Genomic DNA, 22,112 nt, shown 5'->3' with positions numbered 1-22,112 from the left:
TACTGTGTCATTTTGACTGAGATATTTTATGTGTTTTCACCCTGCATTCTTACTTCTCCTTTTGATTGCATTCATTCCTGTCACTAAAGACCCATGAAGCCTCTTCTGGGAACTGGCTTATTGGGTTAGCTGATGAGGTATGGCAAACACAGTTGTCTGCATTGAAAAAAAAAAAAAAAAAAAAAAAAAACCCACAAAAAAAAACAGTCTTGCTAGGTTGAGAGAATGCCTGTGCACAGTGAATGATAGGAGACAGCTGTAACCAACACTGCTTTCCTCTGGCAGTCTGAAAGGCAGTCACACAGTTACACTGCTTTGTAGTGTTGGGCAGGTTCTCTATACCTTCCAGTCTCCCATGGCTGAAAATGTAAGAAGAGGTGGTACTTCCAGCCTAATTCTTGCTCTTAAAACTGCCTCATAAACAGGATTTCCTCTCTGATGTGTATCTTAAATGTCTAGTTTTTCATTCATTCTCTTAATTCAGAGCGTTATGTGAAAATCTATTCATAGATTATTCTGTAGGCAAGGTTGGGGCTGGTTTATGTGAGACAGGAGAGAGGAAATGGCAGAATTGCAGAATATGGGGAATTTTATTTGTCATTCTTCTCCCCACATAAAGCGCTTGTCACAAAATAAAATACCACCTCACTTTACAGAAGCGGTATCTTCTGTAAAATACAGAAACTAGCGACAGAAATTTGACCTAGCACTACAAAATCCCTTTGAGCTTTAGTATTGGCTTATACATAGGTCTAAGCTGCCTCCATTAAACTAGTCAGTGTTGATTCTGATGCCTACTGACAACAGTCAGTAGAGGGGATGTTTTCATTATTCCATTGCTGATTTTTTGGGAAGGAACTTCCAGCTCCTGGCTCTGCAAGCAGATTTTAAAATTGTGGAAGCTCTAAGTGCAGCATCACTTCTTTTTTTGTTCTCTTTATTTACATATTTAACCCATTCTTGTGCACAGTTTTGATTGATTTAGTCAAACAGGTTCACTGAGTGGTGTCATGTACTCTTTTCCCTTCCCACTAGGATGTCCTAGAGGAATGGCTGAAATGCCAGTGCTCTTGGCTCTACTTGGAGCCCATCTTTAGGTCAGAAGACATCAAAAGACAGCTCCCAGCAGAAAGTGAGCGCTACCAGGCCATGGATACAGAATGGAGGATCATCATGAAAAATGCTAATGAAAATCCTGAGGTGTGTACCTTGATGAAAACTAATGCAAGTATCCCAGATTCCTCAGACCTGTACTCATGTGAAGGTTGCATATGAGTCTTTGCTTTTGTAGTGGTCTGGGCATGAACAGCAGTGTATAAACTGTGAGACCTTGCCCCAGGTGGTGTGCCATGTTTCTTCTCTTGGGACACGGCCTTTTCTTCTGATGTTGAGGTCCACAGTTCTGTGATGCTTTGCACCAGTCTGTCCACCCCCTCTGAGTTCTCCCTGGCATGCTGAGTCCCTTCCTCCAACAACTTTTGTAACCAGCTTAAATCCTAACCATAAGATATCTCCTTTGATTCCTCCTGAGGTTTGACTCTGTAAAATTATTTAGAGATGTTGCTTGGCTCTTCTGTTGCTCATGTCTGCTTTCCGTGTCCTGGTAAAAGTGTTCTGCGCTCATCTTTTTTTCCTCCAGTTACCACTTGCCAGGACTACTACATCACCACTCATCTTCCATATTATCATCAAGGCTTTTGACACGGTCTCCCATGACATCCCCATAGGCAAGCTCAGGAAGTGTGGGGATAGATGAGTGGGCGGTGAGGTGGATTGAGAACTGGCTGGATGGCAGAGCTCAGAGGGTTGCACTCAGCAGCACAGGGTCTAATTGGAGGCCTGTAGCTAGCGGTGTCCCCCAGGGGTTGGTACTGGGTCCAGTCTCATTTAACTTATTCCTGAACAACCGGGATGAGGGAACAGAGTGCACTCTCCACAAATTTGCTGATGACACAAAGCTGGGAGGAGTGGCTGATACCCCTGAGAGCTGTGATGCCATTCAGAGGGACGCGGACAGGCTGAAGCATTGGGCAGTGCAGAACCTTGTAAAGTTCAACAAAGTCAAGTGCAGGGTCCCACACCTAGGGTGGAATAACCCTGTGCACCAGCACAGGCTGGGGGCTGACCTGCTGGAAAACAGCTCTGCAGAGTAGGACCTGGGAGTCCTGGTGGACAGCAGGCTGACCAGGAGCCAGCAACATGACCCTGTGGCCAAGAAGGCCATCGGGATCCTGGCATGCCTTAGGAAGTGTGGCCAGCAGCTTGAGGGAGGTGATCCTGCCCCTCTGCTCAGCCCTGGTGAGGCCCCACGTGGAGCGTTGTGTCCGGGTTTGGGCTCCCCAGGACAAGAGGGACACGGAGCTGCTGGAGCAAGGCCAGCAGAGGGCTACGAAGATGCTGAGAGAGGGCTGGGGCATCTCACCTATGAAAGGCTGAGAGAGCTGGCCCTGTTTAGCTTGGAGAAGACAGAGAGGGGTCTTATAAATGTGTGCAAATACCTGAAGGGAGGGTGTCAAGAGGATGGGGCCAGATGCTTTTCAGTGGTGCCCAGTGACAAGACGAGGCAACGGGCACAAACTGAGAACTCTTCTTTACTGTGAGGGTGATAGAGTGCTGGAGCAGGTTACCCAGAGAGGCGGTGGGGTTTCTGTCTCTGGAGATACTCAAAACCCGCCTGGACGCGATCCTGTGCAACGTGCCATAGGTGACCTCCAGATGATCTCCAGAGGTGCCTTCCTACCTCAGCCATTCTGTGATTACAGTTATCTCCATTGCCTTATCTCCCACATGCTCACAGTATTGATGCTTCCTATGTTCTGTGCTCTTTTTATAGGTGATGTCTTTGTGCCCTGATCCTGCACTACTAGAAAACCTGCAAAAATGTAACCAAATACTAGAACTTGTACAGAAAAGGCTGAGTGAATACCTGGAGACCAAGAGAGGTGCTTTTCCCAGGTAACCTCAAATTTCAGTGGGCTGTATCACCCGTCCTGGTTCAGAAATTATGAAAGGAGAGGCTCATTCTAGTTAACTCTGCCAAGAAAGAGCACAGCAAAATAAGTGTATGCTTATGATACTGTCAGAAGACTGCAAACAGTAAAGCCTGTACCTTTCAATGCTGCCATCTGATGGGGAGAAAACAGGCAGACACAAATGTTGTAAGGGCTGTCCAGTAGCGTCTTGCACATCTGTGCATTTTGGTCATCATTTGTCTAGAAAGGATTAAGTGGAGTAAAATGAAAACCTCCGTGTAACTCTCTTACCTCTAAAGGAATATTACTTTTCTTTGAAAGCTCATTTTCATGAGAGTAACTAACTTCTGCAGATGAAGAAAGTTGTCTCTGTGGAGAGATAGATGGCTGTACCATGGCTGCTACTCTCCTGCACAAACACAGAGATCAATGAGCAGTCACAAACATGGGGCTTGTTCCTCATCTTGTGAGGACTCAGTCCCTGATGCCACAGTAAAGAGAGCCTCCCTTCACCCCTCACTCTTTGTTTCCAGATTCTACTTCCTTTCAGATGATGAGCTGCTGGAAATACTGTCTCAGACAAAGGACCCCACTGCTGTACAACCTCACCTCCGCAAATGCTTTGAGAACATTGCACAGGTAGGCAAAGCAAGCACCTTAGAAGTTTGGCCCACCTTTGGGAAGCTGATATCATGGGAATTTAGAGGTATTCTGAGATCTGGAGGAGAGTTCATGCTCTGCTCTATGGAAATGGAAAACCTGTAACTGTATGTAGGCATTGCAAGATGCAGGCTCACACACCAGGAAAACACAATAACTTGATTCTTAGAGACAGTTTCTCTTTTCCATGTTGGATAAAAGTGTTGAGTTGATTCTGCCCTTTTCTAAACAACGTTAAGAAAGGAGGTAGGGTATAAAAGACTCCCAGTCTGCAAAGCAGAATAAAACGCTTCCAGCATGTCCATGGAAGCAGAGCAGTGTTCCACAGTTAACTGGCTACCCTGGAGTGGGATTCAAGCAACCTTACTTTAAACATTTCAGAGCCAGGCATGTGCCTATGAACTGGATACCCTCAATTTTCTTTTCGACCTTCTGTTTCCTTTAGTGAGGGGAAAAATAGGCGTCTGCAAAGGGCAGCTTACTAGAAGTCTCAGATAACCATCTTAGGAGGAGAGGACACTCACTCTGGAGATGCCTGTCTGTCCCACCACGGAGGCTAAGAGAAATGCAATCATCAAAAGGTTTGGTCTGGAAGGGACTTTTGAAGATTGTCAAGTCCAGCCCCACTGCCGTGGGTAACGACATTAGATCAGGTTGTCCAACAGCCCAATTGATAAATAGCTCAGACTTAGCTGTCTGCTTGCAGACAGCTGGTTAGGGTGGAATCACATACTTGCTAACAGCATCAGGAAGGAGTAAACAAGCCTGAACTGAACTAAGTTTCTTCTTTCATCCTGACTTAGGAGCTGGGGTTAACCCTGCTATTTTCCTCTTTATTATTTCTAATTGACTTCAAACTCCATGGCTAGACACAACTCATACCACCACCAATATTCAGACATGAAAACCAATCTCCTAGTCATTAACTTGGGAAAATAGAAAGGAAATTGAACTGGAAACCTGGTGCAAAGCCATTGGAATAAATAAGGGAACTTCCAATGATTTGCTGGGGCACTGGAGAAGCTGTTAAAATCTTACTCTTAAAACCAGGCACTCTGACCTCAAGGGAAATGATCCGAATCTACAGAATTGAACAGGAATCAAGGGTTTGAATCCCAGACTGGCACTGAAAAATGTTTGTCCCACATATAATTTGATTTGCTTCACTCAGGTTAAACCTGTGATGTGAATCACTTATCATACAATCATCCTCCACCTTTTTGAAGAGGTCATTTTGCACATCTATGACATGTTTTATTATTATTATTATTACTATTGACAACCAAATTTATAGCAAGCACGGCAGGAAGGCAGGGGCAGAAAGGAAACTTGCCATTCATGTCTCCTGTTGTGCTTCCTTCATTAGCTGCAGTTCCAGGAGGACCTACAGATCACGCACATGTACTCTGCTGAAGGAGAAGAGGTGAAGCTGTTTGCTCCCATCTATCCCACTGAAAATGTGGAGGACTGGCTTCTGGAAGTGGAGAAATCCATGAAGGCCAGTATACGGGACAACATCGAAAGATCAGTTGGTGTTTATCCAGAGGTAAGAGTTCTATCAGAGACTGGCGAGTCTCTGGTGTCTTGGTTCCAGGCTTGCCATAGAGATCACCAATGATGGAGCTGATGAATCTGTGATATTCTGCTAGTTTTAAAATACAGCCTTTAATCCATTTCTGTGTGGGTCAAGTGCAGAAGGCACAGTTCAGCATACGGTTAATGGTACAGAGAATGCAAATCACTGATTCAACAACCATGGAATACTTCCCAATGTCATAGAACAGCTCTATATGAATCCATTTCTGTTTGTCTCTCCAGGAAGCTTCTTTCTTATAGGGATCTACCCTCTTATATCTTCTCCTTCAGCTCTCATGTCGCACACACTATGCTAGGGGCCATTAAAGGCAACAGTCAATGTACACAGGGGATGCATCTTGCTTCTGGTTTCTGTGTAAAAGCTATACTGGTAGAAAATCTAAATTTTGTTTGGCTTTAGGGAGATACAAACAAACAAAAATACACTCAGATAGTGCTCAAAAAAGCACTCAGATATTTCCATTATGGTTTTCTACTCAGTCCAAAAATTTTAAACTAGAGAAGTTAGAACAGGCCAGAGGAGGGAAAACATGTTTTTGGCTCACACAGATGTCTGCTCTTTACCTGCTGCTGGCCACTTGCAACTGGTTACTAATCTACAAGTGTCAAGGCAAAGAACGGGGTACCAAGTGTCCAGGGAGTTCATGCCTGGAGAAGATTCCCTCACAGCAACTAGCAGGATAAAAAAAAAAAAAAAAAAAAAAAGTCTCTTAAACAAGTTCAGTTCTTATTTGTTAATGATGTCTCAGAGCAGGGAAACTTAGAAATTAAAAAATCATTCTTACCGCTATTTTTCATTTGTTTTTAAGATGTCACGTACTACGTGGGTCTTGCAATGGCCTGGCCAAGTGACCATTGCTGGCTGTCAGATTTTCTGGACAAAGGAAGTGTCTGAAGCTCTGGAAGCTGGAGATTTGTCCAGCAGGCTTTTCCCACAGCTGACTACTCAGGTAGGAAAATGAACGTAAAGGGAAGATTTTGCCAGAAGGGGATTTGTCAATCATCAGATGGCTTATAAATACAGGCAGGACAATAGAAATCATCTGATGTCCTATACCACCAGAGTTTTCAATGATTGTGTTTTTGTTGTCATAACCGAAACCACCACACATATGTTACCTGAAATTTGCTCCCAAAACCTGGTCAGTTCCATACATGTCGCAACAGCGTACTTTTTGCAGATGCAATCCTTCATAGCACAGCTCAGAAATCAGTATTTAGCTCTCATCATTTTAATCATTAGGATATTTGTCATCATAAACCTCAAATAATGTACAGGATTGATAATATCAGTAGGTGAAGACAGAAACAGGGTGAAACATAACATATCCGGAGTCACCCAATAAGTTAAAAGGGAGGGGCGGGGGTGCAGGAAGAGCAGGACTGAAGTGATGATTCCACTACAGTGATGGACAATAGAAATCAAAATGTAATTACATCCGTCTTACCTATTCCATGCATCTAATCAGGCCTAAGACCTGGGAGAAATGGGCTTCTGGGCTTCTCGGTGCCTGCAACTTTTCATGTGAGTATGGTAAGAGTGTAGACAAAAGTCTACCATACCCTGGGGTGCATCAGGCACAGCATTGCTAGCCAGTCGAGGGAAGTGACTGTCCTGCTTGACTCAACACTTGTGTGGCTCGAGCACTGTGTGTGGTTTTGGGTGTCAGGTTATAAGAAGGTCATAGAACTATTAGAGAGTGTCCAAACTCAGGATATTCTATGATTCTACAAAAAATCAGCTCTGAGACAGCCCTGAGCAGTATTTGCTTGCTGAGCAGCCATTCCTGTCTCTGACAAGAAAGAGGCAGAAGTTACCTGGACACAGCTTGTGATCTGGACTTAATGGGCCATAAGGTTGATTGCATTGTGTTAGTACAGCCTGGCTCTTTTGGATATGGAGTGCTCCAGAGTGCTTTCCTTTCCTTATCCAGCTGGGTGATTTGGTTGCCGTGGTCCGTGGAAAGCTGTCAAAGATGCAGCGAGCAGTGTTGTCAGCTCTCATTGTGATTGAGGTCCATGCCAAGGATGTTGCAGCAAAGCTGATTGAAGAGAATGTGACAAGCGTGAATGATTTCGAGTGGATCTCCCAGCTCAGGTAGAGAGCTTAGCTGTGGAACCTCACCTGGCCTCCCTGGCCAGTCTTTGTTTTCCTTACCCATCAGCCGTGTCCATGACAAATGGAAACGAGTTTGCACAATCTGTAAGCAGTATTCCTGAGGCACCTCTAACATCCCATGAGGATGTCAGTTCTAAGGCATCTGAGACAGGTTTGGTGACATCCACTTTGGCAATATAGACTATGCCATACCATGGTATCTTAAATGCCTCACTGAAAACAGCATGCTCCGGCCCCGGTAGGAGTGCAGTGCTTGATATAACACCTAATTTCAGGTCCCATGAGAACTCCTGGGCATCCCATTGTGTTACCTTATCCTTTCTTTTCACTAGAGGCAAATCCTATGGCATGCAGGTCTTCAAATTTGTAGTCTGCAGTCCTATGAGCTCATGTATTGTCTGCCAGAAAGTTTTTGTCTTTCTGATGTCATGTTCACTCATCATCAGATACTACTGGACGAGGGGGGACCTGTACATCAGAGCAGTCAATGCTGAATTTATGTATGGTTATGAGTATCTGGGGAACAGTGGCCGTCTGGTTATCACACCCCTCACTGACAGGTAAGGATTTTTTTTTTTTTCTGTGTAGTAAACGTACCTTTTTTTTTTTTTTTTTTTTTTTTCCTGGATGAACAAGCCTCATCAGGGGTTAAATCAAGGATCTGACCATGCCAGGCTTATTTCTTTATGTATGTAAATAGAAACCATTTGTACAGTGAAGGCTTACTTGAGATGAGGGTGTAGAAACATCCTTTCATGAGTCCTGCTGTGCTCCTAGTGATCAGCGCTCACCCTGATTTTCTTACTTTCTCCTGATTCTCAGTGTAGTGCTCTGACTCGTGTAAAATGCCTTCCTGATAGCTAAGGAGCTTTTCTGCAAACCACTGTATGAGGTATCTAATACGCTGGAATATGCAGCCGTAATAATAGTTACACCCTTTCTTAACTGTCCTTTTTCTAGAGAGTGAATTTACAGCAGTGGCAGAAGGATTTATCCACGCAGGCCCTTATGAATACTAATGAAGGCCGCATAGCTAACTCCTTTGCAAAGTGCTGCATATATAAGCAGTTCTGCAGAATAATAAATAGTGGATTTCTGCTTGTCTCTAGATGGATAGATCATGTCTCCTTTACTGAAACCAGCAGTAGGAATGCTTCTCATTAGCTGGTCTCATATTTGTTGTAGGTGTTACCTGACACTTACAGGAGCTCTGCATCTGAAATTTGGAGGAGCACCTGCAGGACCAGCAGGAACAGGCAAAACAGAAACAACAAAAGACCTGGGGAAAGCATTAGCAATCCAAACCGTAGTGTTCAACTGCTCTGACCAGCTTGACTTTATGGCAATGGGAAAGTTTTTCAAGGGACTAGCCAGGTACAGTGAAATACTGTGTGTCATTATCAAGGAGCAAGTAGGATACGGGGTTGCTGGCCACTAGGAATAGGTGGGTATTTTTTATAACAGCCCAGAAGAACAAGCAAAGCCCTACTTAGAGAGTTGCAGTGTTCCAGAATTAGCAAAGTTATAAAGCTTCTGCCAAAATAGTAAGACAGATGAGCCAATTTAAAAAAAAAAAAAAGGGGGGGGGGGGGGGAATAAAAAGAGATCCTGTTCATTTAAGGCAAAATTAAAATGCCTTGCACCATCCACTGTTTGACACTTGTAAAAACGTTTCCAGTTCTGACTTTTGTTTTAATATTGTGCACGTTGGACTGAGATGCAGCCCACAAGCTGCTTAATCTTAAGAAGGAGAGTCTGCAGAGTGTATCCAAAATTGAGTAGCCAAGAGAGACTGTTTTAAGCTTTGAGGAATCCTCTCAGAGATACTTCCCTCTTCTCTACATATCAAACAGAGCTGGTCCAATTAGTCTGTTGCATGCTGGTGAATCTGAATTAGTTATTCCAACAGATACTGATACTCCTTTCTCAGATGTTTTCTTTGTAAGTAATTTCACTTTCTTAAACCGTGCCTTGTGGGAAGATCACCTTTCTCATATACATGCTTCCAGCTTTATACATAATTTTCCAGGCTTTACAAAATGCATTTGACCTGGGATACATAGCCAGGGTGATGAGCTATGGCCCCTTCCACTGTACCACTATACTGTGATTGTATCTGCTACACTTACATTTCAGGTACAAAATAGGACTTCACTATTACATTTCTTTCAAGCCCAAATCTGTACCATGCAGAATTTGTGCCAGGCTGTAGGGTCAGACATTGCCATGGTCTTGCAAGTACCATGCACCTTTTAGCTCATCACATGATCTGGGATGCATAGTCAGGGTGAGGGGCTATGTCCCCTTCTACTATATCAGTATACTGTGAGTGTTGAAGGGTGGGTTTGTTTCTTGTTCCTCATTATGTGAATTTAAAATTTCTAGACCTAGACAAACTGGCAGCTATGAGTTTGCTCCTGTTTGATGTTCCTGACTTCCCTCATTTTTCTTTCCTTGCCCAGCTCTGGTGCGTGGGCTTGCTTTGATGAGTTCAACCGCATTGATATTGAGGTGCTGTCTGTGGTGGCTCAGCAGATCACAACTATTCAGAAAGCCCAACAGCAGAGGGTAAGTAACATGGGGGGTGCAAAGGCAGATAAAAAATCATCTCCACTTGAACTAGTCTAGGTAAGTCCTTGTCTTTGCACGCATCTTCACAGAGGACCAGATTCACTGCCCAAGTGCAGCTCAGACATACTTGAGCTCAGAGAGGTGTGAGTAATGCCCTAGCTGTGGTGCATCGTATCAGGTTATTACATATTCGGCATCCTGGGTGGGTTTTGTAACTTCACCTTAGTCTGTGCTACCACAGTTGCCCACGTTCTGTCTCAGCTTGAGCTACAGTGCCAGCAGACTTCAGTGTGGGAGACACTCTTTGAAAAAGACCCAATGAGCTGATACAAATTGAAGCTGTGATATAAGGCAGCCACTGTTTTATTGTGAGTTGCTCGGTACCACATATATCTAAATGTGTTATTCAAGCTTTAGGTGGATTCACAAAACTCAATGTGTGCAGAAAAATGCATTCTCATGTACACGCAGTAGCAATGCAAAGTAAATTGCTGGCTTTACATGGAGACTCAGCTCAGCCAGTCTGACAGCCAGCCTCTGCTTTGCTCCCCTGGAGACTCAGAGAGGTTAAGACCTGAATCTCCTCGACTTTGGCTTGGAATTAGAAACCTGCTGTCTGTGAATTCTTCTGCATTGCTTTATCACCCATCTGAAATTACTGCCTACATGGATCTAAAAAGGATTTAGGTTTCTCTTTGCCCTTCCTGCCACAAATTAATTCAGGTCCAAACTCTCCTGCAGAAAGAATGAAAAGATGTTTGCCTGTTTACAACTGGAGGAACAGAAATCTGTTCAAGAGCCAAAAAAAATAAAAAATAGCATCATATCAGTAAATCTTCAATGAGCCCAGTTTCTTAAGCAGGAAAAAATACTGCTGGTAATACAGTATTCCTGTAGTGGGACTAGATTTGAATCTATTCTGCAGTGTCTGTGGCTGCACACTACAGTTGTGTACAGCTGTGTGTGTCTGTGCTTCATAATTTAACTACTGAAAGCCACCGTTTTCCTTGTGGAAGACCCTACTACTTTTCTGCAAATCAGTCTTTGAGAATGATCATGTTTTTCATTTTCTAGGTAGATCATTTCATGTTTGAAGGTATGGAGATCCCACTGGTCCCATCCTGTGCAGTCTTCATCACAATGAACCCAGGGTATGCTGGACGCACTGAATTACCTGATAACCTCAAGGTAAGGAGAGCAGACTGCACAGACAGAAAGAAGAAGGGCAATACAGGTGCTGAATGCTACCCAGTCCACCAGTGTGTTCATGGCAAGGATTAGGAAATAATGTTTTTTGGAAGGTTTCTAGGATCACATTCAGTTTGGAATCACATCCATAAGCAAATGGCAGTCCTTATATTTCAGTCTGCAGGGATGCTGTCCTGGGTGTCAAGCACACTCATGCTATGTCCTCTACACAGTCTGTGACGGAAACTCAGCCTTTTCAGCTTGCTAGGGAAAAACAAACAAACAAACAAACAAAAAAAAACAACAACAACAACAACAAAGAGGTTTTATCTTGTGTTGGAACTGTACATTTCAGGCTCTCTTCCGCCCAGTGGCTATGATGGTCCCGGATTACTCCATGATTGCTGAGATCTCTCTATATTCATTTGGGTTTAATGAAGCCAAAGTCCTTGCAAAGAAGATCACTACAACGTTCAAACTATTGTCAGAGCAGCTCAGTAACCAGGTAGATGCCTTAATATCTGTGAATATGTTTTTATGAATATGTGGTGCTTTCTCAGTCTAGGCACAAAGTACCTCGATAGTTCTCTTGGTGCTTTGTGATAGTGTATCACAAAAAGTTCAATAATCAGTCTTCATCCACCTTCCACCTTTTAAATTCTTGGTTCCCATTCTGTGGCTGGACTTGTATTCACCTTATAGTCCTAGCTAGGATTACAGTGGCAGAACAGTTGTGCCAAGCAGCCCTGCCTACTTCTCCCTGCATTTAATTTTTTTTTCGTCATCCAGTTGTTCTTATCTTCCAGTCTGTACAGCTGAGGACTAATTAGTTGTTTGAAGGATCCAGATAGACTTGAAAGAAAGATTGGTTGTTCTGAAGGCATAATTCTTCTTTTCTTACCTGCTAACTGACTACATGCATAGGTTTTCTCTTTAGGGGATGCTCACGTATCTGATGACACTGTTTCCTCTGTGCCTTTTCCAGGACCACTATGATTTTGGGATGAGAGCTGTAAAGACTGTTATCTCAACAGCCGGCAACCTGAAAAGAGAGAATCCTACCATGGATGAGGTAGGTGTGCTTGTACTTCACACTGTCAGAGACTTACGCGGCTTTTTCTGCAGCCATGGAAGAGAGGAAGGATCTTTTGAAGTCACAAATTCTTAAATCTTTGCAGGATCTGATCTGCCTGCGGGCTATCAGGGATGCCAACATACCCAAATTTCTCCAGGATGACCTCAAGCTCTTCAGCGGTATCGTCTCAGATTTATTTCCCAAGATCAAAGAACAGCCTGTTGATTATGGCATCCTGGAAGAAGCCATTCGCAAAGCCTGCATCAAAAAGAATCTGAAGGATGTTGACGGTGAGGGGAAAGGCTTCCCACAAGTGCTCTCTCTGTGTCTGTGCTTTTAGTCCAGTACTGTGCCCTAGGAAAGAGATGGATAGTCCCAGGCTCAGTCTACCTCATCTTCCTCTACAGGTTTTGTGACTAAGTGCATCCAGCTGTATGAAACCACTGTGGTTCGTCATGGCCTTATGTTAGTGGGGCCCACAGGCTCTGGGAAGACAAAGGTATGGTTGAGACACTGCACTTGCCCCAGCAAACTGTTGCCTATCTAGCGATGCAGAGGATTTACCTTCACAGAAGACTCACGTCAGCATTTCTAGCTTCTCTCAGATAGAACCCATGGGACAGAGGTGTTTTTGTGGTACCTTTTAATATTGAGTTGTAGCCATGGGGAAGTATATGAGCAGCTTGCTCTTTAAAGTTGGGAGGCTAAGGTGAGGCTTATTGGCACTGCTGCAGATTTCTACAGCTGAGACATACTTTGAGCTTAAACATCTGCAGTCAGCATCGTGTGACATCTCAAGATACTTCAGGCCTTCTGCAGGAGATCTAGCTTCCTCCCCCTGCATCTGGAAACCTTCATTTCTGTGCATACACCTAGGCATCTACTTGCTATAACATTATCTTTCACTATGTCTCCTTTCCCACTGCCCTTGAAATGCAGTTGCTGTGAGAGCACGTGCCCTTGTTGTTATGGAGCCATAGCAATTAATTCTCTTGCTCTCCTGCTTTTGCAGAGTTATGAAGTCCTGGCAGCTGCAATGACATCACTGCAAGGTCAGCCTGCAGCCAGTGGTGGGAATTATGAAGCAGTCAGCTACTTTGTACTGAATCCCAAATCCATCACCATGGGCCAGCTTTATGGAGAGTTCAACTTGTTAACACATGAGTGGTAAAGTACAAAACTTCCTTCAAGTCTGGAAACTCTTATCTTCTGTTCTTGAGAGTCTTCTCTTCAAGGTTGAGAACTCTTTAGGATAGTGGCATAAAATCAAAAGCAGTCAAATTCTAACCCTCACTAAGCTACAACAGCCAGTCATGACAACTCAAGCTGACATCTTTTGTTGTGCACTTGGCCTGGCTGCCAACACATGCCCAGACAGTACAGAAGCTCAACTGGCAGTATTAATGTAACATTGGCATAACAAGGAATAATTCAATTGCTCTGAAGCAAAATCCTCTGCTGTAAGACAAGGCAGCTTAAAAACTTACCTTGCTTCTGGAGAAAAGTGACCTGTGTGTGGCATGCTTGGATTGTCCTGTATAAGTATTCTGGGGATAATTTTCATGCATAAAGAGGCATTTCATTCCCAATGTCAAGGCTCCTGTTTGTCTGGTTTGGAAGCAACAACCAAGAGCCCAGTTGCATTCCTGATAGCCAGGTCCTACTGGTTGAGTTTCCACTTGTGACCTGAGGTGTGAGAACCAGGGTGAATCTCCTTATGGTCCTGTCACCCATTGCTTGCTTAGGGACAAATAATAGAGTGTGTTCCATAAAAACAGAGAAACTAAGCTAGTAAGAAACCAAGTGCCTCTAGGAAAAGTTCAAGTAAGTAAACACTACTGATGATAAGAACAGAGCTTCCAAGCCTGGGCTCTGGTGTGTCTTTACTGAAGGACGTTTTATAGGATATTCCAATTAAGCTCGATAGTTTGTTTATGATGTGACTCTACCCAAGGGCAGTGTACAGGCATATCAACATGACAAAAAAAATATGGCAGCCACATAAAATGCATTTATAGACATAAACCCATCTGTTTTAATCATCTGAGTTTCATAACAGAATGTTTTCCCTTGATCTAAGTAAAATACCCTGGACTTCACTATCACTGTATAAATAAAAAATAATTCTTTAACAATGGGAGTGGAGTTTAGGACCTTAGCAGAAATTGCACTCCAGCTTCCACATACGGACTAAGTTCTACCTGTCAACAGACAGCTTCCTTTGTGTCTGCTCTCTGGTTCATTAGCTCCAGCACCACCTGGGTTCAGATACAGCTGAAGATGGGGAACTTGAGTTATAAAGAGGGTAGAGTCAGGCTCCTTAGCGTGGATTCATCCTCCTAATCTATAGTTACCCAACTGAAAAACCATTAGCAGAGTAGCTGTCCTGAGTCTTCCTTTAACATTTGGTGGTAAAAAGAGGCACCAGTAGAGAGCAGGTAAATTGCCTATGACATGTACTTGATACTTGTGAGGCCTCTTCACTATTCACCGATGACAGAGATGTTAAAAAGAAACTTGACATTTTATAGTTAGATGACATGAAGTCCAGCTCCTGATGGCCAAAGGTAGTCATAGTGTCACTCAGACTGGGCTGTGAGTCTCAGTACAAGAAAGACTGAGGTGGGCCTTTATAAAGCTCATCAGCAGGTGAGGAACATGAACTAAAGTAAGATTCTGGCTCTGTTGCTTTTTGTGGTGGAAGCTTTGCCATGAGTTTCAACAAAAATAGACTGGTCCAAGCCCTGCTTTCCTCCCATCTTTCAGGACAGATGGGATCCTTTCCACACTCATTCGGCGGGGAGCCATGGCTACTGATGCTCGTAGGAAGTGGTACATGTTTGACGGGCCAGTTGATGCTCTGTGGATTGAGAACATGAACACAGTACTGGATGACAATAAGAAGTTGTGTCTCAGTTCAGGGGAAATAATCAAGATGACAGAGGTAACTCATTTCTCTCCCTTTTGCTGCCTGTTGTCTGTCTTACTTGCCTTTTACTTTCCACTTGATGCATATGATGGACTTGTTCAGAAACTGGTGTCTCAGTAGTATCCCTGTGCTGGCCAGACCTCTGCAGTGCTGTACACACTGCTCAAAGTGGGGGATCCTGCAACAACAAGAGAGACTGCAGCTTCACCAAGTTACGTTGAGAGATCCTTGCTTTCTCCTTTTTTTTTGGAATTTCCAGAGCATGACCATGATGTTTGAAGTCCAGGATTTGGCTGTTGCTTCCCCTGCCACAGTCTCCCGCTGTGGCATGGTTTATCTGGAACCCAGCATCTTGGGGCTGGAGCCCTTCACTGAGTGCTGGCTGCAAAAAATGCCAGCTGTCATGCAGCCCTTCTCACAGCAGTTGGCATCCCTCTTCAAGAGATTCCTCAAGGTAAGCTGCCATGCTGTTCTAGCCCTTCTATGGATGTTTTATTTTTAAACTGTCTTCTGGATAAAATCATCTTTGGTGCAGCTCTGTTTCTTACAGTGCAGTTACTCCAGGGAGAAAGTTATGAGAACAAGCTTTGATATTTCTACTCTGCTCCTGAGCCACTGGTTTAATGAATAACCCAGAGCTGCGAAAGAAAAGTCCTGAAAGGAGCAAACCACTTAGAGCAGTGATGGCAAAGATGTGTGTCACTGTTGCATAGACTCAAAAGACAGACCCAAAGGCTTCTTGCACTTCAAACTGAACCAAGTAGTTTGACATAATTTTCTGTAGTCGAAACCGTGGTACTTGAGTCACAGGGAGAAATGGCAGCATTCTCAGTGGTACCCTCCCTGCTAAATGTAGCCTGCAGGGAGGCAAGGAGAAACCAGAACCCTAGAAGGTAGGAGAAGCCAAATACATTGGGTGGTAACACTGAACCGTTCCTGCCTCTTCTTACAGGAAGCCATTGGCTTTGTCCGGAGATTTGTGAAGGAGGTAATTGCCTCAACAGATGGTAACCTCACAAGAAGCCTCCTCACACTATTGGAATGTTTGTTTCAGCCTGTAATTCCTGGTGAGGTAAGGTTTTGCTGCTGTTGCATGTGTGCGCCTGTAGCTCTTAAAGGCAGTAAGTCATGCAGTACTAATCACTGGAATACAAGGTGTTGGTGAAGAAAGGTTACCCTATAGCACATCTACATGGCAGAAGGCAATACCGCATCTTGCAGAGTACAGGTAAGCTTGAAAGGATTATTCTTTACCCATTGAAAAAGCAGAAGATAAGCTCCGGGCCTATCAGGCTGGAGAAAAGAGGTTCACGTTTATTTACAGCAGAGGGAATTGGAGAGTGAGTGGAAAGCAGAGATCAGAGCTATGCAGCAAAACACTTCAGATTGCAGGTTCTTTGAGAAATAATGTTGAAGAAGGCTGGAAAGCTTTCAAATTAAAAACAAAAAACTAAATTCTTCTCCCAACTCGTGTTGAGAGACCTTAGTTCAGCAAACAGAGAGTCTTAAGTACCCTAATGAAATACCACATTGTAATCCCCAGAATACTTTAAAAAGGCCTGTAAAATTGGCTAGAAAAAGCTACAAGTATTCTGAGTAGAAATACAAGCACATTAAAAAGTGCCTGATATTTGTTCACATTAACCCTGCTTGAGAATTTTACTTCTGCTCTCCTGTGTTTCCCAGGGAATTAGGAGGATTCCCCAGGAGAAAGCAGCTCGTATCAGAGAGCTGATTGAACCCTGGTTTATATTTGCCTTGATCTGGAGCGTAGGTGCCACTGGGGATTCGCAAGGCCGTGTGGCCTTCAGCATGTGGCTGAAGGAGAAGATGGCAAAAGAAAAGGTGAGTGAAAGGAAAGCAGATACTTTATCATTATAGAGGAAGTGGTAATGAGGAATGTGATTGAGAGCTTCTTGAATAGCTGGAAAATGTGCATGGGAACTGGTATACAAGGTCTTCTTCAAAAATTCAAAGGACCCTTGAGCTCTAGGAGAGACAGCTGACCCCCCTGGCCTGGGCAGCATCCCGTTACTAAATTCTTGCAGTAATGCAGATCCTCATGTGAATTCAGATGAGTGGCAGCTATGTTCACCATAGTTTTATTCCCACAGATCCAGTTACTTTTCCCAGAAGAAGGACTGGTTTATGACTATAAACTGAATGACGCTGGACTTAACAATGCTGAAGATGATCTGGATGAGGATGTCATTAGGGAGGTAAAATATTTCACTTCCAACTCTAAGCTGGGAAATTTGAGGGAGGAACCTGGAAATAACACAGTGCTGCAGGATTTGACAGAATCTTCTCATCAAGGGCAAATAAAAAAGCCTATAGGAACCCAGTGATAATGTTTCAAGTGAAATCAAGCCTTTCATTAAAGGAAGAAGACAGCTTCTTGCCCTGAGGGTTGCAAAGCATAGCTTTCAAACCTTAACCAAGTACTGGTCAAAACAGACCTTTGTGCTTCTGCCAATGCTCAGGAAAGTGAGAGGGCTCTACAAGTGTGGCTGCCGCAGGGAAAAGCTCAGATGGAAAGGTCTGTCTGCATTATAAAGCAGTGCACAACAACAGAAGAGCTGGGTACAGCAGTCTGGAGGAGGAGCAGGGCAGAAAAATATGCCATCCTTTCCACAGCAGATAGCAGAGCAGCAGGGCATGCAAGGCCCAACTGACTGACAGTCACCAGCCCCTGGGCTGAAAGTAAAAAACAAGAGGGAAAATGCTCTGATCTCAGAAAGGGGAAGCAAAGCAGGGAGACCTACATGAGTGTAAAATACTTAGCAAAGTTACCAAGGCTGTCTCAGTGTCTGTGGGGAAGCCATGTGGGGTGCTCAGGAATATGTATTTTCTGTCACTGTTCTCTAGCATATCCCTGACAAAACCCCTGTTTCACATGTATGGCCTGTGAGACATTAGCCTGTGACTTGATTCTACTGGAAATCATCCATGTCCTGTAAAATACAAAACCTCTGTGCCTCTAAGTGCAACAGCACCAACTATGAAGACAGGATCCCAGCAAAGCCGCCTTTGTCCTTCTGCCATGGGAGCACTTACAGCATAGACCATCTTAGGACAGACTTCCACTTCTTGCGAATATCACAAATGCTCTGTCTCCCTTTGATCCCAGTTTTCAGAAGGAAGGGCAAGTGTGCTGCTGTTGGGGCTCTTAGGCTACCTCCCTCCCAAAGGAAGCAAGTCAAGTGCTTACAGCTTTGCTGTACAAAAAGGTGTAGGTGTCTAGACAAAGGGTCAGAGAACCTGATGTCTTAGAATCTGAGCTACTATACAAGGAGCTGTGATAGGAAAACACAGCAGAAATACCATTTTCCTATTCCTGTAGCAGAATAATGCAGCTGCCCCCTCTAAATGTACCTGTACTTTTAGGTGTGCTGGGAGAAGTGGCTGGACCCCACAGCAAAGTTCACCGTGGCTCCTGAAACCAACTTTGCTGACATTATTGTGCCCACAGTGAACACGGTCCGAATGGCCCATCTGCTGGGTCTGTTGCTCATCAACTGTAAGCCGGTATGTGCCCACCCTTGTCTCTGATTTTGGATTCAATGTTTTTCTCTTCAAGTGGGGCATGTTTTCTTCTTCCAGTGCAATCAGAACCTGACAGCTACCTGACACTTTTAGATCATTTCCCACTCCCATGGATTTGCATTTCTGTGCTCAAGAGCTGTGCCTAAGCAACAAGAATTCTCCATTCAGACACCAAGCACCATGCTGAAGTTCCAAAGGAATATTAACTTTCACAAGTTCAGTTAAAATGCAGCAACTTCTAGATCCCCTGCCAAACAGGGTGATGGCCCCATCACCACCTCTCTTTACCTGTTTCCTCCCATTGCATTTCATACCTCTCTGCTTGGATTCCTTCCATGTCAAGAGATCTGTTACCTCAAGCGGCTGTCCTTACTGAATAAGTGAGCCTTCTGTCTTCTCTGCTTCTTTGAAAGCCTAAGGGGGCAGGAACCAGCAAGTACTGCTGATTGTTTTTCTAGGTTCTCTGCATTGGTCCCACTGGCACAGGGAAGACTCTCACAATTACAGACAAACTATTGAAGAACTTGCCTCTCAAATACGTCACCCATTTCCTGATGTTTTCTGCACGCACCTCTGCCAACCAAACCCAGGATCTCATTGATAGCAAACTGGATAAGAGGCAAGTTTCCTTTCAGTGTTTGCAAAGGTGGCATCCCTGAGCTCAGTATTTCTATCAGCTTGATCATTCAGTTTCATCCCAAGACCTGAAGGGACTCCAATCACATAGATCTGTGGATAAGAAACAGGACAAACAGCAAAGCTGAGCTGGGTTTGAGAGATCCAGTAATAACCTGATACACTGCCAAGAATGTGAGAAGGATAAGTGAGGGCCTGTAAAAATTGCTCCAATCCTAGTTATTCCAGAAATACTACATTTCATGACACAAGTGTTTGCAAACCCCACTGTGGGACCTTTATAGGAAAGAATGAAGAGGGAATATTGGCTACTGATCCCTAGTCCCTCCTCCACCCTCCCTCCATGGTTAGCAGCTTCCCTTTTCCTTTTCAACCCAGCCAAGTTTCCAACATATGCATGGCCTTGAGCCCATGCTTTCTCTTTGTTCCCATTGCCACAGTGCATAAGTAGCCAAAATGGCACCCATGTGATTGCAAAGAAACCCATGCCTCAGACGTTGCTGTAGGTCTTTTTAATGCAAAGGCCCATATATAAAGGTGTGTATAGAGCATAAGTGTAAAGACAACTGAAACTGCTGACCTAGGAAGCATCTAGAGGAAAAACTGCTTTTTGGGACAAGTTAGGAGTGCTTTTGCAATAGGAGCTGTCCTGTGTCCTTACACATCTTTTGTCCTTACAGGCGGAAGGGTGTGTTTGGGCCTCCAGTTGGGCGGTACTTCATATTTTTCATTGATGACTTGAACATGCCCATGCCAGAGGCATACGGTGCTCAGCCACCCATCGAGCTGCTGCGGCAGTGGTTGGACCACCAGGGCTGGTACGACAGGAAACAAATCGGTACGACACAGATCTTTGTCCAGTACTTCTGGCAAGAGTTGGCCTGTCGATATAGATACACATACTTTCTGGGGAGATCTGTGGTGAGGGTTTTTGGCTCAGCATTCATTCCTGCTTTTACACTCCTCAAGGTACTTTTAAGAAGCTGGTAGATATTAATTTTGTCTGTGCCATGGGACCTCCTGGAGGGGGAAGGAATGCTGTTACTCCACGCCTCACACGTCATTTCAATTACCTCTCCTTCACGGAGATGGAAGACAGCAGCAAGAAGACAATCTTCTCCACCATCCTTGGCAGCTGGATAGGTAAGTCACCTCCTCATTATCTCAAGTCAACCCAATGGTAATGGATGTAGAAAGGGGAGAAACTAGTATCTGTGATCTAATCAAAGGGTTAGAAGCTGGAACTTGCATTAGTTGTTTGAAGATGCTTTTGAAAAACTGGTGTTTGAGCCTTGGCAGAGAACTCATGCACTGTTTAGTCTCTGGGGCAAACTAGCCAACTTCAACTTTGGCTCTAAGAATTTTGTAAGATATTCCATAGTCTGTGCCTTCCAAAGAGAATTGTGTTTGTGACAGATGATGCAGATATTCTTCAACTCCACAAGTAAAGCAGAGAACTCGTGTTCTCTGTCTTAATTTCCTATCTGGACTCCTAGGAGAAAGAAGTTAGAGAGATCCAGTGTGTAAGAGCAGAAAGATGCAAGAGAGACTGAACAGGCTGGTGCGCACAGCATGGCGCAGTTTACCTGTGCTTTCAGCAGGCAGACACTTCCCCAGACAACAGCCTTCTGCAGAAGCTGAGCCTTCTGTTACTTCCCATCTGTTGCAGCCTGTGGACAGCTGAGCAGGGAGGATCTGAGCATCGTGCTACAGCCACACAGAAAAAAAGGGTTCATCTGAAGTGAAATGAGTACCTCTTATATTTGACAGGGTGGGAATTTAGGATCATCTTTGCAAATGTGTCCTCCTCTGCAAATCTGCCAGCAGGAAGGAGTGAGAATAGTGGGCTATGGGAAGACAAAGCCAAGCTTTCTGAGTGCTTGCAGTATTCACAAGTGCCAGTACCTGGCTATGAGCTCAGGGACACACTGAAGTGTCTAGCTTCGTTTTAAAAGAAAATTAAAGAATTTTGGAAATAATGCAAAAAAGCATGAAGTGCTAGAGTGTCACAGGGCTCCACTTCCATGGGAGTTTTGGTAATAAACTTGATTAGAATTGAGAAATTTATTTTGTGCTCTGAAACTGGCAGCTATATTTAAATCTTGCCACTATCATATAAGAAGTCATCCCTTAGCCATTCCTCGGAGACTTCACATTTGCTGAGCTCAATGAATTGCCAGGTGGTTTAGCTAAAAGGACACCTTCTATTTTAAAAGTATCTGAGACTACACTGGGGGAGTACGAAGAGGGAGAAGGAAAACCTGAGTGTTTCAGGTAGCCTATTACCTGCCTGGCAGCATCTCCTTTCTCCGTGGGGTACACAGACCCTTAACACTGCAGAATTGTTGATATGCATTCTTTCCTTTTGAGATCTGATTCCAATTTGGTTGGGAAACTCTATGGCAAGTTCTCCACTGCAAAGAGCTGAGACTTGGTCAGGGCCCCACACAGTCTCCATATAGGAAGTTAGGGGGAAAAAAGTGCAGTTCTGGTCAAATCCTAGCAACAAATCCTCTGCCACTTGGTGCCATCTGTCTGCACTGCTAGGACCTTCTTGTCTCAGAGTTGCCACCTTGACGTCCTTTCTACCTTCCCATGTCTCTGCAGCTGGAGCACCTGCAGTCAAAGACTTGAATGAGCCCTTGGTTGATGCCACTATCTGTGTGTATTCGACCATCACATCCCAGCTGCTGCCCACACCAGCCAAGTCACATTACACCTTTAACCTGAGGGACCTCTCCAAGGTGTTCCAGGGCATGCTCATGGCTGAGTCCAGCAATATCGAGGTCAGTCCTCTCAGCAGCACAGTCATGCTTCCCA

The 22,112-nt window shown here is 44.3% G+C and overlaps 1 protein-coding gene across 1 annotated transcript in view; it reads left to right on the top strand.

The window, feature by feature from the left end:
* DNAH1 (dynein axonemal heavy chain 1) overlaps nucleotides 1-22,112 on the top strand; it is a 71,430-nt gene that overhangs the window by 23,404 nt on the left and 25,914 nt on the right. The window contains 26 exon segments of the mRNA XM_032194130.1: nucleotides 1,036-1,200; nucleotides 2,834-2,955; nucleotides 3,506-3,611; nucleotides 4,999-5,178; nucleotides 6,038-6,178; nucleotides 7,163-7,326; nucleotides 7,794-7,907; nucleotides 8,533-8,721; nucleotides 9,810-9,915; nucleotides 10,993-11,106; nucleotides 11,462-11,611; nucleotides 12,092-12,178; nucleotides 12,285-12,471; nucleotides 12,589-12,685; nucleotides 13,196-13,348; nucleotides 14,948-15,125; nucleotides 15,370-15,564; nucleotides 16,063-16,182; nucleotides 16,797-16,955; nucleotides 17,225-17,329; nucleotides 18,498-18,638; nucleotides 19,115-19,275; nucleotides 19,973-20,130; nucleotides 20,262-20,431; nucleotides 20,773-20,815; nucleotides 21,900-22,078. Of these exon segments, the coding sequence (XP_032050021.1) occupies nucleotides 1,036-1,200; nucleotides 2,834-2,955; nucleotides 3,506-3,611; nucleotides 4,999-5,178; nucleotides 6,038-6,178; nucleotides 7,163-7,326; nucleotides 7,794-7,907; nucleotides 8,533-8,721; nucleotides 9,810-9,915; nucleotides 10,993-11,106; nucleotides 11,462-11,611; nucleotides 12,092-12,178; nucleotides 12,285-12,471; nucleotides 12,589-12,685; nucleotides 13,196-13,348; nucleotides 14,948-15,125; nucleotides 15,370-15,564; nucleotides 16,063-16,182; nucleotides 16,797-16,955; nucleotides 17,225-17,329; nucleotides 18,498-18,638; nucleotides 19,115-19,275; nucleotides 19,973-20,130; nucleotides 20,262-20,431; nucleotides 20,773-20,815; nucleotides 21,900-22,078 (3,684 nt within the window).

Source organism: Aythya fuligula, chromosome 10 (assembly GCF_009819795.1).
Source record: "Aythya fuligula isolate bAytFul2 chromosome 10, bAytFul2.pri, whole genome shotgun sequence".
In the NCBI taxonomy this organism is placed as follows: Eukaryota; Metazoa; Chordata; class Aves; order Anseriformes; family Anatidae; genus Aythya; species Aythya fuligula.
The sequence above is the reverse complement of the archived record's forward strand: the minus strand, read 5'-3'. Positions and strand labels throughout refer to the sequence as shown.